At 39.5% G+C, this 16,566-nt stretch overlaps 1 protein-coding gene across 4 annotated transcripts in view; it reads left to right on the top strand.

Moving 5' to 3' along the window:
• LOC126336849 (mediator of RNA polymerase II transcription subunit 12) overlaps nucleotides 1-16,566 on the top strand; it is a 356,148-nt gene that overhangs the window by 120,122 nt on the left and 219,460 nt on the right. For all 4 annotated transcript variants that reach the window (XM_050000939.1, XM_050000937.1, XM_050000940.1 and 1 more), the window contains 2 exons: nucleotides 12,344-12,490; nucleotides 12,645-12,745. In XM_050000939.1, coding sequence (XP_049856896.1) covers nucleotides 12,344-12,490; nucleotides 12,645-12,745 — 248 coding nt within the window. The remainder of the gene's footprint in view (nucleotides 1-12,343; nucleotides 12,491-12,644; nucleotides 12,746-16,566) is intronic.

The following is a 16,566-nucleotide window of genomic DNA, read 5'->3' as shown; positions in this document are numbered from 1 at the left end:
ACCAACTGTTCCCATACCCTCCACCCAACAGTTTCCACCCCCTCTGCCCTGCATCTCCCACTAATCCACATTCCCTTGCCCTCATAGTGTGCTGCCCTCTGCCAGTGCACGGAATGGTGTTTTTCCTCTTCTTTGACACCCTCCTTTTCCACTCCCTGTCCCCGACCTCCCCTCCCCACCCTCCCCTCCCCACCCTCCCCCACAGCCTCCTGATGCTGCACCTGGAAGCCTTGGCTAGCTACCATCTATACCCTGCATGCTCTGCCAGACAGCGCTTACTCCTCTCTCCCCAACCGTGCCCTGCTATCACCCCCCCCCCCCCCCCTTTCGCGCCCTACTGTGGATTGCTGTTTGCATTTGATGGAGTATCATTGTATTCTGACTAGAGTGTCCAGAGACGGTGGTCTTGTGTGTGTTAGGTGTGCTTGCTTGTGTGAATGTGTGTTGGTTTCTTTTCTGAAAGAGGCTGTGGCTGAAAGCTAAATGTGTATCAGTCTTTTCATTGTGCCTGTCCACAACTCAGAGGGCCCCCTGTGTGGTTAGTAGCAATCCATCTTTTTACTTTTGTTAATACTAACTTAATAAACTTTTCTCTTAACTGCTATTAGCACATGAGGGATTCAATGAAATTTTTTTATTTATTTCTGCAAAAGAATTCTAACGTAGTCAAGCAGGTGCTTCTTTAAATTACTTCTACACAAAAACACATTGTCCCTTGAGCATTTAATATTACTAGGGAGTGCACTGAAGATTTTAGTATTACCCTCCTTTACCCCTTTTCTTACGAGTACCACCTGGTTCAGTTCAGGGTGGAAATAATCTCTTCTTCTAGAGTTCTGACCATGATGTAAGCAATTATTTTCATACCAAACAGGGTTATTAATGCTGAAAAAGTAGATTGAAGAATATATGTACTGAAATGATGATGTCAATATCCCAAGTTGATTGAAGAGATTACAACATGAGGTTGGTGGGTGGAGGCTGTATCTCACATGTGACCCTAGGTGTTCTTTTTTTGTGCTGTGAAGAATTTTTTACACTAGCTCTTGCTTCAAAAGATTGTGCGATATAATATAATGGAGTGAGGCGAATTAACGTTATGTGCAATAACAACTACTTCTGACTGTTTGTGGTTAGTGTGGAAGGGATGGCATTAGCCTTCATTAAATTTATTGGTGGGGTGTTGCATGTGAACCAAGCCAAAACTTCCTTGAGGATTTCATTGACACCAGATTCAAACTGAACCTCTTAGATGCTATCCACACAATACTCTGGGCATCTGCAACTATTGTGAACCATATTTGTTAATCGATAGAGGCAGATCAGTTGGACATGTTGGGAACAGCAAGGACACAAGCAACAGGTCTCGGGGGACCCCATGCTTTATTGTGCCCCATTCAGGGACAACCACATCTTGCGATTTGCCTTTTGAGACATCTGTAACTATCCTCCATCTTTAAGGTATGATGAAAGTCAGTTGCTTAAAGGCCCTGTGAGTTCATAATGACATACCTTCTCTAAACATATCTCATGGCTACACAATCAAAAAGCTTTGACGAGACCACACAACACACTAACTGGCAATTTATTTCTATTTAGGTATTGTAACACATCATTGATGTATGAGAAAATTTCTTGATCTGTAGAAATCCCTTTTTGGAAACCAAACTATCTATGTTTAACGATGTTAAGGTTTCTAAGGTATGCCAGTGTACTGTTACACAGAATCTGATCTGTTGTTCACTTGTTTTGCGTGACTGGTATGGCTTTGAAGTAAAATAAAGTAATTGTTTTACTGCAAAAAAAGTCAGAAACACTAAATAGAATAGGCAAAGAACTGCTAAAAAACATAGTTTCAGAATATGGTGCAGGGACATCAACTGTGTTGGACTGGAAGAAGAATTGAAAAGAAATTGAAGATCTCTGCTTCATAATTATGGCTAAAGACCATTTGCAGAACTGCGGTACATTAAATAAAGCATGAAGTGAAACATTGGATGAAGTATTATTCATTTTGTTCAGTGAGAGAACAGAGTGTGGTATTCCAACATCTGATCATTCCTGCAGTGAAAGACACTAACTTTAAACAATGGGCACCTGGTGGCGATTCTAACTTCACAGCCCATCAAGATTGGTTGGAAGATGGAAAGCCTGTTATGGCATATCCCAGCATTCAGTAATGGGTGAAAGTTTTTCAGGGGTATGGTGGATGCAGGATGCATAAAAAAAAGAATTTGAAGAAATAATTTCCTCCAAAAATTTAGCTCCATGTCAGATTTATAATGCAGATTAATCTGGCCTTTTAATCAGGGGGTATCTAGTAACATACTGGCTTCCAAATTATGTGACTTGGTAAGGAGTTATAAGAACTTTAAAGATCAAGTTAAAGTTATGGGTTCCAGTAATGCATCTGGAAGACACAAATTCCCTCTCCTTTTAAACAGGAAAACTGAAACATCTACATGCATTGAAACATGTTAATCAGTCTACAAATCACAAAATAATTCATGGATGGATTGTTGAATGGATTATTAAAACCTGGTTTTGTGATGATTTTATGTCAAGTGTTAGACGATATTCAGAGGAAGAGGGCCCTCGACCTATAGTGCATCAGCCATTGTATCGATGTCAGTTGTTTATTTGAAAATGTAAATTGTGATTTCTGTGGCATGTACACAGTGCAAGTGACCTTTTTCTTATTGCCAAACAGTTTTTACTAGCTGTAGTGTAAGAAACAGGTCAACCCACTCAGAACCCTGTAGAGATTAAATTTCCTTGTCATGTTAACGTGATGAAGTGACACACTTTTTTCTTGAGACTCGGTGAGGGAGTATGCTTATTGGGCTTTCTTTCAATTTGTATAATTAGGATATTGTTGCCAGCAGCCATTAAAGTTTGTAGGAAGTTAATTCAGTTTAAATAGCACAAATAGTGTCAGTTAATATTTCGTTTTCAAACTAATGTAAAGGACTCAAGAATATGTTTTCTTGGTGAAATGGTATAAAACAATTCATTTCTATGAAACACTGAAAAATCCAGGCTGGAATGTAACAATATAATGAAAAGGATAGTTGCTACTTATCCTATAGCACAGATGCTGAATCGCAGAAAGGCACAACAAAGACTGTCACACAATTAGCTTTCAGCCAACAAGGCCTTTCTCAAAATTAGACAAAACACACACACACACACACACACACACACACACACATGCAAATAACTCACATTGGGACTAGACCAGTAGAATTTTCAGAACGATGTTCGCTGGATATTTCATTGGACAACTATGCATGCATGATCATTTGTTCTTTGGAAAATACTATTGTCTCATTTTATAATATATGAAATCCTATGATGCCATGTATCCAAATCTCATTGTATAACTGTAATTATTCCTCTACAGACACTGTTGATTCTATATGGACAATAAACCATATTTCTAGATTATTGGTGACCAATAAAATTTTAGCAGAGTTACTGCTGAACTGCTAGGTACTCGGAACCCAGCACGATGATTTCTAGCAAGTTTTTTTTTGTATCTGATAGCATCAACAAAAGCAATTCACCATTCATGATATCAATATACAGGGTGTACATAAAGTCTATGAACACTTTCAATTATTTATTGCACAAGAACTAAACATTGTACAGATGTCATACATATTGCATTTTGAAGAGAAACTCTAAAAGTTTTTTTTTCCCCCCCTTCCATACGATACACGGACCGTGAGGGGACTCTGCAGACGTCAATACAGAATCCAATTCTTGCCACATCCATTCCAACACAGCATTGTCGACTGTGGCAGTCGCTTCCCATATTTTCTCCCGGAGCTCTGCTACATCATGTGGTAAAGGCAGTACATAAACTAGATCTTTAATGTGTCCACACAGAAAAAAGTCACATGGAGTGAGGTATGGTGATCGGGGAGGCCATTTCGTGAAACAGCTGTTCTCCTATGTAGCATGGCCGATACATCGATGCGGCAGCTCCGTGTTCAGGTAGATGAAGATTGGGTGGAGCCTCATCCTGCTAAAGATGAATGGAGAGTCCGATTGCATTTGAGGCATCAACCATTGCTGCAACATGTCCAAGTAGGAATATCCAGTGATAGTGCTCTCAGCGAATAAGAATGGCCAGTACAGTTTTCGATGTGACAAGGCACAAAAAACTTTCACCTTTGGGGGATCACGCTCAAATTCAATGCATTTTTGTGGCTGCTTTGTACCCCTGATTCGACAATTATGCTTTCCCATTAGTGTGAAAAGTGCAATCATCACTAAAAATTAAGCAATTGACAATGCCATCCCCATCCTCATTCAATTGCAACTGTGAACAAAACTCAAAACGCTTGTCTTTGTTGTTGTCATTGAGCTTCTGCACTACCTCCAATTTGAATGGTTTCATAGACAGCTTCTGTCACAGGACTTTTCATACTGTCATTGGAGCCATTTTGAGCTCAAAGGATGCACGGTGCACTGATTTCTTTGGACACCTTATGAATGTGTCTCGTATGCCCCTCACTTTCACTTCTCTCACACTGGGACGTTTGCTTCTCTTTGCCTGGCACAAGCAATCAGTTGTAACGAATTAGCTGTGCCAGTGGTAAATGGCCTTCCTTGTGGGTGGCTTTTTACTGCACTTGGTTGTAAACATCTGTTGAGCAGCTGTAGCACACTTTTTTTTTGTCAAACTCCAACACACAGAAAGCACGCTCCGCCTCTGAACTTGCCATGTTTGTGACTAGCACTGACTTTCAGCAAATTACCAAACTACACTGGGTGGTATACATGAAAAAAACTTTCAGGGTTTCTCTTCAAAATGACATATGTATGAATCTGTACAATGTTTGGTTCTTATGCAATAAATAATTGAAAGTGTTCCCGGACTTTATGTATACCCTACACTTTAGCTAAATGATGAAGAGAGATATAAATAATAAACTGAGCTCTAAATAAACTCTAATGAAGATGATAGTAAAATTTTAAATAAATAATAATGTTTTTTATTTTACTTTACACCAAAGGTCACATTTTTTGTTGACAATGCACTGTCACTTCTGGGAGCAGAGCAGCTTGTCAGTGGTGACATCAGAATAAAGTTCTTCCCTCTTTTACAACCAATAGATCAAGTACACTGGGGAATATGAAATTTGAATATAAAAGACAGCTACTGGGTCAATTAATTCTAGAAGAGGTAGAAGTTGGTGTGCTTTCTGAATTGAAATCAGTAAATATTAAAGATGTGATGTGTATGGTTGCATCTTTTTTTGGATCAAATTACTGAACTGTCAATTCTGAAGTCAGGAAAAACATTATGGCCTACTATTTATAATTCCACTACTGAAGTTTGTGAAGTTGACAGCACCTCTGAATTCTTGGCAAACATTCCTGATTGTTCCGATGCAGATGATACTGACATAGGTGTCTGGTTGCAGAACGGCAGTGATGCTGGCTATGGCTTGATGAGAGATGACAAAATTTGCATTGCCACCAGATTTAATACAGAGAATGACAATGAAGGCAAAGTGGACAATGAAAGTGGTGTCTCAGGAGAAAAAATAATGCCTCATGTAGAGGCAGTGGCATAGCTGGAAAAGCTAATGGTTTACATAGAACGTCAGCCTCAAACAACTCCAATCAAACTGTTGTTAGTGAAATGTTTACACAGTTGTGCTGCCCTCATATGCTTCACAAGTCTGAAACAAAAGAAACTTACACAACTCCAGTATATGAACGGTTCTACCTAGTACAGATAAACAAGGGTCTTACCTATTGTGTTGCCAGTTGAGAAACAGTGACACAGGATGGGTTGGTCAGGAGAGCTCAATGACTCTGATTGTGGACTAGTCGTTGGATGTCACCTGAGTAACAAATCTATCAGGGACATTTAATAAAAACTTGCACAAGTTTGCTTCTCTAAGTCTCTTGTGCAAGTTAATTTCAGCAACTTCCTGTAAATAGCTGCAGAAGTGTTTACACTTGAGATGCATTGTGAGATTGGCAAGTGCATGTTTACAGTGTAATGCTAAAAGCCCAAGCATCCACACCTTCATTGTTGAATTATTATTATTGAAGAAAAATAGTGACAAAAATCTAAAAGTTAAGGAAACTGAATGTTTGGATGAAGAAACGGATACAGAGATGTACATGAAACTTCCTGGAAGATTAAAACTGTGTACTGGACCGAGACTCGAACTCGGGACCTTTTCCTTTCTCAGGTAAGTGCTCTACCAACAGAGCTACCCAAGCACAACTCACAGCTCGTCCTCACAGCTTTACTTCCATCAGTACCTCGTCTCCTACCTTCCCAGAAGCTCTCCTGAGAACTTGCAGAACCAGCACTCCTGGAAGAAAGGATATTGCGGAGACATGACTTTGCCACAGCTTGGGGGCTGTTTCCAGAATGAAATTTTTGCTCTGCAGGGGAGTGTGCACTGAAATGAAACTTTCTGGCAGATTAAAACTGTGTGCTGGACTGAGACTCGGACTTGGGTCCTTTGCCTTTCGCAGGCAAGTGCTCTACCAACTGAGTTCAAGTCTCAGTCCGGCACACAGTTTTAATTTTCCAGGAAGTTTCATATCAGCGCACACTCCACTGCAGAGTGAAAATCTCATTCTGGAAACATCCCCCGGGCTGTGACAAAGCCATGTCTCTGCAATATCCTTTCTTCCAGAATTGCTAGCTCTGCAAGTTCGCAGGAGAGCTTCTGTGAGGTTTGGAAGTTAGGACACAAGCTAGTGGCAGAATTAAAGCTGTGAGGATGTTTCATGAGTCGTGCTTGGGTAGCTCAGTTGGTAGAACACTTGCCCGCAAAAGGCAAGGTCCTGAGTTCGAGTCTCGGTCCAGCACACAGTTTTAATCTGTCAGGAAGTTTCATATCAGTGCACACTCCGCTGCAGAGTGAAAATCTCATTCTGGAGAGATGTACATATTTATCAAAAAACGCTACTGAATGAATTAAAATCAGAAGACTTCAATCATTATCAGAGTTTTGTGGTAGTGTCATATGCAATCTTCTAAAATCTCTTCTCTGCTGTACAATAAAATATTTAAAACCATGATATCAAACTGCTGCGAGATAAACTCTCAAACTTCAAAAATAATGTAATAATTCCAGTTCCAAAGAAAGCAGCTGCTGACAGCTGTGAAAATTACTCAAGTATCAATTTAATAAGTCATGGTTGCAAATTACTTATAAGAAATCTTTACAGAAGAATGGAAAGACTAGTAGAAGGCAACCTCGGGGAAGATCAGTTTGGATTCTGGAGAAATGTAGCAACTCGCAAGGCAGTACTGACCCTATGACTTATCTTGGAAGATAGGGTAAGGAAAGGCAAACCCATGTTTATAGAACTTGTAGACTTAGAGACTGCTTTTGACAACGTTGAATGGAATACTCTTTTTGAGATTCTGCAACTGGCAGGAATGAAATAAGGGAGTAAAATGCTATTTACCACTTGTACAGAAACCAGAGGCATGTTATAAGAGTTGAGGGGCATGAAAGGAAAGCAGTGGTTGAGAAGGGAATGAGACAGGTGTATAGCCTCTCCCCAGTGTTATTCATTCTGTACATTGAGCTAGCAATAAAGGAAAGCAAAGAAAACTTTTGGAGTAGGAATTGAACATCAGGAAGAAGAAATAAAAACTTTGAGATTTGCCGATGACATTGTAATTGTGCCAGAGACTGCCAAGGATTTGGAAGAGCAGTTGAACGGAATGGACAGTGTCATGAAAGGAGGATGTAAGATAAGCATAACAAAAGCAAAACAAGGATAATGGAATGTTGTTGAATTAAGTCAGGTGATACCGAGGGAATTAGATTTGGAAAGGAGACACTTGAAGTGGTAGATGCGATTTGCTATTTGGGGAGCAGAATGACTGATAATGGCAGCATTAGAGAGGATATAAATTGTGGACTGACAATGTCAAGAAAAGCATTTCTTAAGAAGAGAAGTTTGTTAACATCAAACATACATTGAAGTGTTAGGAAGTCTTTTCTGATGTATGTATCTGAGTGTAGCCGTATACGGAAGTGAAAAATGACGATAAACAGTTTAGACAAAAAGAGATTACAAGCATTTGAAATGTAGTGTGAAAGAAGAATGCTGACTATTAGGTTGGTAGATCACATAACTAATGAGGAGGTAAACAGAAATGTGGAGAAAAGAAATTCGTGGCATAACCTGACTAGAAGGAGGGATCAGTTAATAGCACACATTATAAGACATCAAGGAAACACGAGTTTGGTACTGAAGGGAAATGTGGGTGGTAAAAATCATAGACGGGGGAACAAGAGAGAAATGCTATTTGCAGGTTATCAGCGAGTTATTGCTTATATTGATTCAGTCATTAATTGCCTTTTTTTTTTCTTCATTGCAAGGGCTCTTTGTATGTGAAAATTTTCTTCTAATGTCAGGAGTTTTTTTGTTGTGCTTGTTCACATCTTGTTCCATGTTGGGTGGTTCAGGCCTCACTCATTTCTTTTGACATAGGGAACATGTACACCTTGATAATTCTTGGAGACACAGTAAAACTAATTGAAAGAAAACTTACTGGCATACAACAAACTACCTGCAGGCAATATTAATAAAATAACCCAAACCCTCAAAGCAGTCTCGCTTTTGGGAGGACGAAGGTTCAATCCCACGTCCGGCCATCCTGATTTAGGTTTTTCGTGATTTCCCTAAATTCCTCCAGGCAAATGCTGGGATGGTTCCTTTCAAAGGGCACGGCCGACTTCCTTCCCCGTCCTTCCCTAATCCGATGAGACCGATGACCTCGCTGTCTGGTCTCCTTCCCCAAAAACAACCCAATAACAACAACCCTCAAAGCAACCGTACACCAAAATTACTTTAAAGTTGAAAAGGAATATTACTTACAAAAATATGGGCCTCCAGTGGAACTCCCAATACCAGGAACATTGGCAAACATATTCATCAACCTCATAGAGAACATATAGTGTTCAATACAGTCATCACGAAGAAAATAAACAGTTGTGGAATTGGGATAAAATATTGTTTATTGGTACAGATATGTTGATGACATAATTTGTATGGTAGATGAACCAACAGAGAAAGCAGATAAGCTTCACACAAACATAAGTAATATACATAAAAATGTTCAGCTCCCCCTGGAAAAAGTAACACAAAAGCAAATACATTTCTTGGATAGAACAATAGAGACAGCAATAAACACGCATTTAACATCTTCAGGAAATGAACAGCAACAGTTACAATTATACATGCTTCACCCGACCACCCACAAAAAAAAAAAAAAAAAAAAAAAAAAAAAAAAAAAAAAAAAAAAAAAAAAAAAAAAAAAGTTGCGGCCCTATGACACCTGTTATGAAGATCAAATAATATCTCACTCAGCAAAGAAAACTATACAAAAGAACTACAAACAGTACAACTCATAACCACAAATAATGGTTTCAACACCCGTATTGTACAAAGACTCAACCAAAAAATCAAAACACAACTAAAGAAAAATAAAGCAAGTAGAGGACACAAACAGCAAAAATCCCCACAGACATTACAGCATGCACGGAAATACAAAGCGGTAACACTCATGACATGACTACACTTTAACAGACAAACACAAATCAACACACTGGAAAGCAAAAATATTAAAGCAACAGGGATTACACTTTGCCTACAGAACAAGAAACACGCTCCAGTCACATTTACAAACAACAAAAGACAAAGCAGATAAATACCAAGGAGCAGGTATATACCAGTTAGAATGCCAAGAATGTGAGAATCAGTATATCTGGGGATGACAACCAGGGATAAAGAACATATGAGAGGCTGGAAGTTTGAAAACGGCTGTTCTCCCTTTGCTGAACGCCTGATAAAACATAGACATGAACCATCCAACATTGGAAAAAGATGTGAACAAGCACAACAAAAACTCCAGATATTAGAAGAAAACTTTCACATACAAAGTGCCTTTGCAGTGAAAAAGAAAGCTATCAATGACCAAATCAATAAAACAATAACTCACTAATCATGTTAGCCCCTAAAACAATAACAAACCCCAAATGAAAAATATCAAATCACACACAACTGGAACAAAAGACAGGAGCTGGACAGACAGCAACAATTGGCAGTACTACATACTGTAATGATACACATGTCGATCGCAAAATCAAATATGCAGGTGATGTGTTGTAATAAATGTGGCTGAAAAAACGCCATAAATCAGCCAGCTGGAGCAAAGGGACCGAATGAATGTGACTCCAGGAGCACACTGGAAATTGTAACACCAAACAGTAATTTAATCTCACAAAATTTGTGCCATAAAAGTTGTTTCTAATCTGCAAAACAAAAGAAAATAATGGCATAATGTAACATGGTAACATTGTAAGTACAGAATAGTCCATTTGTTGTATGTACAAAAAGAAATCTGTATTACAGGGCACTGAATCTGTTTCATAAATAAAAGAATTGAAACACTTATGGCAAGAAACAAACTGTCTTTCATTTAGTTGCATAGATATAACATACCTTTGTACATTTAGAAGCAACTAAGAAATGACAGAAAACAGAAAATATGAGTATGTATGCATTTTTTGTGCATGTATGTCCAGCATCTTCTCCTAAAACAATGGATCAATTTCAAGCAAATTTGGTACACATACTACTCTGGGAATAGGCACTGTGGAGCTTAGAACCTTCTGGCTTCCATAGGATAGGCTGAGTAGAGAGGGAGGGGGGAATGGGGAGGTGGAGAGGGGCAGAGAAAAGTGGTGGGAGGGGGGGGGGGGGGAGAGGACATGAGGGACTGAGGAGGAGGAGATTGACAGATAGAGGGGGGATTAGGAGATGGACAGTGGAGGGTAGGATGGGACAGATAGGGTGTGGGTGAAGGAGGAGTTGGAGAGTGAGGGGGGACAGTAGGAGACGTACAGAGAGAAGGGCGAGGTGGAGATTTCTGCAGTGAGGGGAAGGGGGAGGGAGAGATTGATGCAGTGAGGGGAAGGGGGAGATGGTCTGAGAGAAAGGAGATGGACGCAGAGAGATGGGGAGAACATAAAGAAACGCTGAAGACGGAGATGAACTGGACATGTATTAAATGGGCCATGGATACACATGAAGGGTGTCATCAGGAGTGCCCCATGGAAGTTTGATAGAGGACCGCTGTTGTTCTCTACAGGGTGTTACAAAAAGGTACGGCCAAACTTTCAGGAAACATTCCTCACACACAAAGAAAGAAAATATGTTATGTGGACATGTGTCCAGAAACGCTTACTTTCCATGTTAGAGCTCATTTTATTACTTCTCTTCAAATCACATTATTCATGGACTGGAAACACACAGCAACAGAATGTACCAGCGTGACTTCAAACACTTTGTTACAGAAAATGTTCAAAATGTCCTCCGTTAGCGAGGATACGTGCATCCACCCTCCGTCGCATGGAATCCCTGATGCGCTGATGCAGCCCTGGAGAATGGCGTATTTTCTCACAGCCGTCCACAATACGAGCACGAAGAGTCTCTACATTTGGTACCGTTGGGTTGTGTGGACAAGAGCTTTCAAATGCCCCCATAAATGAAAGTCAAGAGGGTTGAGGTCAGGAGAGCATGGAGGCCATGGAATTGGTCCACCTCTGCCAATCCATCAGTCACCGAATCTGTTGTTGGGGAGCATACGAACACTTCGACTGAAATGTGCAGGAGCTCCATAGTGCATGAACCACATGTTGTGTCGTACTTGTAAAGGCACATGTTCTAGCAGCACAGGTAGAGTATCCCGTATGAAATCATGATAACGTGCACCATTGAGCGTAGGTGGATGAAACTAAAATGAGCTCTAACATGGAAATTAAGCGTTTCCGGACACATGTCCACATAACATCTTTTCTTTATTTGTGTGTGAGGAATGTTTCCTGAAAGTTTGGCCGTACCTTTTTGTAACACCCTGTATATACGTAAATGATTTGGCAGACAGGGTGAACAGCAATCTGTGGTTGTGTGCTGGTGATGCTGTGGTTTACGATAAGGAATCAGAATTGAGTGGCTGTAGGAATATACAAAAATGACTTAAGCGAAATTTGTAGTTGGTGTGACAAATCGTAGCTAGCTCTAAATAAGGGGAAAATGTAAGTTAATGCCAATGAATAGGAAAAACAAACCTGAAATGTTTGATACAGCATTAGGTGTAGTTTCAGTTGCCCGAGACTGCAGGTATGTGTGTGAGTTGTCTTTTTGTTGTGCCTCTCTGGGCACTAACACAGATGTCCAAAAAATAATTGGGTTAACTCTGGCTCAGAGAAACTGAAAACAAATGTAATTCTTTTTATGTTCTTGTGGAAATAATCTTGAAATAAGTGTCTCATTTTAGGTGGTAAAGTGAAGAAGCATTCCCGTGGAGAGTTCAATTTTGAAGCAGTGACTGCCAAAGTGCAAAGTATGTCATTTTTTGATCAACATGCAGTCACATGGCAGTGTGCAGTAACTGTTATTGAAATGCTGAGTTCTTTTGCAAGTGGTGAGTACATTTCATTAGCTTTTGCTAGAAACATTAATTACAGTCTTTAAATTTCCGTAAGTTTTATTAGAACATTGAAATGAAATTTCAGTAAATAATAGGATCATAAAATGGAAATATCTGTAACTTGACTTACGAACTTGTTTCTTTTCAGGAAATTCTAATTACTTACCCGTGCAAGAACATGTGGCATTTTTGTTTGATCTAATGGAATTGGCCTTAAGTATTTACAATCTCATTGATGTGTGTATTCAGGTAAGAGGTTGACATTGATCATGAAATTCATATGTTTCTTGTGTGATGAGCAGGAGCAGTTAAATTTGTACTTCCTCGTAAATAAACTCATAAGTTTAGAAGCTTAAATCTTTTGTGATAAATGCTCCATGCATGCTGTCCATTATATTTAGTCTCTGCTTGCATCATAGCAGAGACATGACATACTGGTGGGCTTCACACACTGTATTTCATATGCTTTCTCCTCTTCTCTTGAATCTGTTATAGTTCTTGTGATTTCCGTCATCTCCATAAATAAATAGGTATGAGAAGTCTTTACCACTTCAGATAGTAAATTCCATTCATATTTGTCTGTGTTCAGTCTGAAAAGTATTTTTCTCTAGCCCCTGTCGGTTCTTTGCAATAGCACTATAAACAGATTTTGTACAGTGACTGACAATACTTGCAATTACATTTTAATGAGAACAAAACACTTTGATGCATAGTATTTAGATTTCATAACCTCCGTTTAGCAGCTGAAGGTCATAATATAATTCTAATTTCAATTTAGATCTGTTTTCACCTGAAAAAATAATCCCCACTAAATGCTATAACCATAAAAGTAGATTTGTTTACATTTATACTCCACAAGCCAACATACAGCTGGTGATTTAGGATACATAGTGCACCAGCCTCATTCCCCCTTACCTATTTCATTGTCAGGTGGTACACAGGCAAAAAGACTGTCAGTAAATCTTCATAAGGACCTTAATTTCTCTAATTTTACCATTGCAATCGCTGAGTAAGATGTATGTTTTAGGAAATCATATATTTTGTGCTCATTTTGGTATAACAACTCTTAGACTAATGTGCATGAGGCTCTCTGAGAAACAAATAATCTCTCTTATAACCTATCCCACTGTTTGTTGAGCATGAATACAATTACTTGGGGAAGTGCATTGGGAGAGGTGACAGTAAAAAAAGGGGGAGGGGTGGGGGAGACCGCAGGGAAGAGGGTGTCACACATCTATCCCTTACACTTGCTGCTTCTCACTCATGCATTCTTCTCCCTTGCACATGCTGTCTCCGTCCCAGCCATCAGCCACCCTTTCCCAGCCCTTCTTCTCAGTTGCTGCCTCATTCCTTGCCGCACCCATTCCACCCAACAGAACCCCTCATTCCAGTCAAGCTGCAGAACTGCTGTGCCCCACCCGACACAATCCCTCTCCCTAGTCAAGCTGTAGCCCTGCAGTCCCAGAACAGCACCTTCAGACAGCGTTTTTAGACTTATTTATGTATCTGTCAATGGCTAATGTTTCTACTCTTTCGAAAATGTAAATAAAATTTTCTTGACAAGCAATAAATAGATCTCTGCAAATGATTTTTCATTGACCTTAGATACAATACAGTAGGGGGGGGGGGAGGAGGAAATTAGTGTTTAACCTCCCATCAACAATAAGATCATTAGAGACAGAGCACAAGCTCGGATTAGGGAGAGATGGGAAAGGAAATTGACCAAGTACTTTCTAAGGAACCATCCCAGCATTTGCCTGAAGCAGTTTAGGAGAATCTTGGAAAACCTAAATAATAATGGTTGGCTGCGGGTTTTAATCGTTGTTCTCCCAGATTCTAATCCATTGTACTACTCACTGCAAAAATACAGTAAATGCAACTGTATACTGCCAAAGGGTTGCCATACAAGTGGAAATAATGCATGAGGGAATATCAATAAATGAAAAAGAATATTCCAAATATTTAGTAATTATGTTGTTAACATCCTGAACCGGAAATCATATGTTGCAGATGATTTTAAACATGAAAGCTCTGCAACTGTTGCATTATGGAGGAAAAAGCTTCTCTCTCCTATTTTCATTCACAGTTATTGCATCATATTCTGGTACTAATCTTCATTAAAGAAGAAAGTATTTATTGCATAGGAACTTTTAATATTATGTGGTGTCCACTTTAGAATCAATTGGAGACAGCTTTTCAAACAATTGACCATACTGGCAATAGCCTCACGCTATATTTACCCTTTCTCTGGAAGTTTGTTGTAAGTGATCAATCACACGTCAAGAACAATTATACCATTCACAAATACATTACTTCAAGGGGAAATGACTCACACTATCCCTCACTTAGTCAAATCGTGGTGCAGAAAGGAGTGAGGTATTTCACTATAAAAAATCTTGACCACTTAAGCAGTGATGTGAAGAATCTAATACATGGTAAATATAGAGTGTGTGTGTGTGTGTGTGTGTGTGTGTGTGTGTGTGTGTGTGTGCGCGCACGCGTTGCAAGGGGGGAGAGAAAGTAAGTCATCAGAAAGTGTGTTATTGTACACTGTCTTGTTTATAGTGAGAGATACAGAACATACATAGTCTCTTTCACTTATACTGTGGTATGGTACTTACTCCCAGAGATAGACGTCTGTTCAAAAAATGCCAGAACTTTGTCTACAAATTTTTTTATGCTTACCTTTTACTTATTGTACATGATCTCATTTAAAATAGTCTCCTCCACAATTGGTACACTACTCCTAACACCATTTCTACTTCCGAAAGCAGTATTGGTATGCCTGTTATTGGATTGCGCGAAGTGCCATCTGCAAATTTTCTTTTGTCTGGTCTATTGTTGCAAATCTTTGTCCTTTCAATAGTGTTTTCACCTTTGGAAATAAAAAAAAAGTCCACAGGGGCCAGATCTGGAGAGTCTGAAGGATGAGGCAGCACAGTGATTTTGTTTTTTGTGTAATAATCACACCAACATGGATGAGTGTGTGGGTGCATTATTGTGATGCAAGAGACATGAATTGTCTCGCCACATTTCAGGCTGTTTCCTTCTGATGTTTTCTCACAGGCACCGCAACACGTCCCAATAATACCATTGATTAATAATTTGTCCCTGTGGCATGAATTCATGATGAACTAATCTTTCAAAGTCAAAGAAAACTCTCAGCACAGCTTTGACATTTGACCTGACCTGACCTGACCAGCATTTTTGTCTTGGAGAACCTTACCTGAGTCTTTGGAAAGATTGAACCCTGATCTCAACATCATAACCTTAGACCCACATCTCATCGCCAGTTATGATTCTCTTAAGGAGCATCTCGTTCTCATTTGCCCAATCCAGAAGCTCTTCACAGCTTACCAGGTGATTGTCTTTCTGGTCTTGACTTATGAACCATGAAACGAACTTGGCGACAACATGATACATTCCTAGATGCTGTGACATGATTTCATGACATGATCCAACTGAAATGTTACATTCTTCTGCAATCTCTTGGACAGTCTGTGTTCTATTGGCACGCAGAATTTCATTTATGTTCCTGACGTGTGCATCATCAGTAGACGTCGAAGGGCGTCGTGAACGAGAGTCATCTTTAAATTCCATCTGGCCATTTTTAAACCATGTGAAGCATTTGTAACACTTACTACTCATCACCATAGGCTTCCTGCATCATTTGGTTTATCTCTGTAGTGGTTTTCTTGAGTTTCACACAAAATTTAATACAGTCATGTTGCTCCTCTAACTCTGCCATCTGGAAATTCGCAAACTGTGTGACCCAACATTTTACTCAGTACCGCACTGAGCAACAACTAACAGATATGCAACAATGAAACTTCCAACAGTTATACATTGAACACAGGCATGTGCAGAGATGCCAACCACATTGTTGTCCAACACACCATTGGCACGAAACTACGAATGTTCTGGAATTTATTGAACAGACCTCACATGTTTTAGGTGAAAATGTAGTACTGTTAAGATAAAAATGCAGGCAGTTACTCTTTGCCAGTTACACTTAGGTGACAAAAGCATTGTCAGACCTCCTTTTTCCTGGCTTAGCACAGCAACTCAAC

This window comes from Schistocerca gregaria, chromosome 2 (assembly GCF_023897955.1).
Source record: "Schistocerca gregaria isolate iqSchGreg1 chromosome 2, iqSchGreg1.2, whole genome shotgun sequence".
Classification (NCBI taxonomy): Eukaryota; Metazoa; Arthropoda; class Insecta; order Orthoptera; family Acrididae; genus Schistocerca; species Schistocerca gregaria.
Note: the sequence above shows the minus strand (reverse complement) of the source record. Positions and strands in the feature narration are given on the sequence as shown.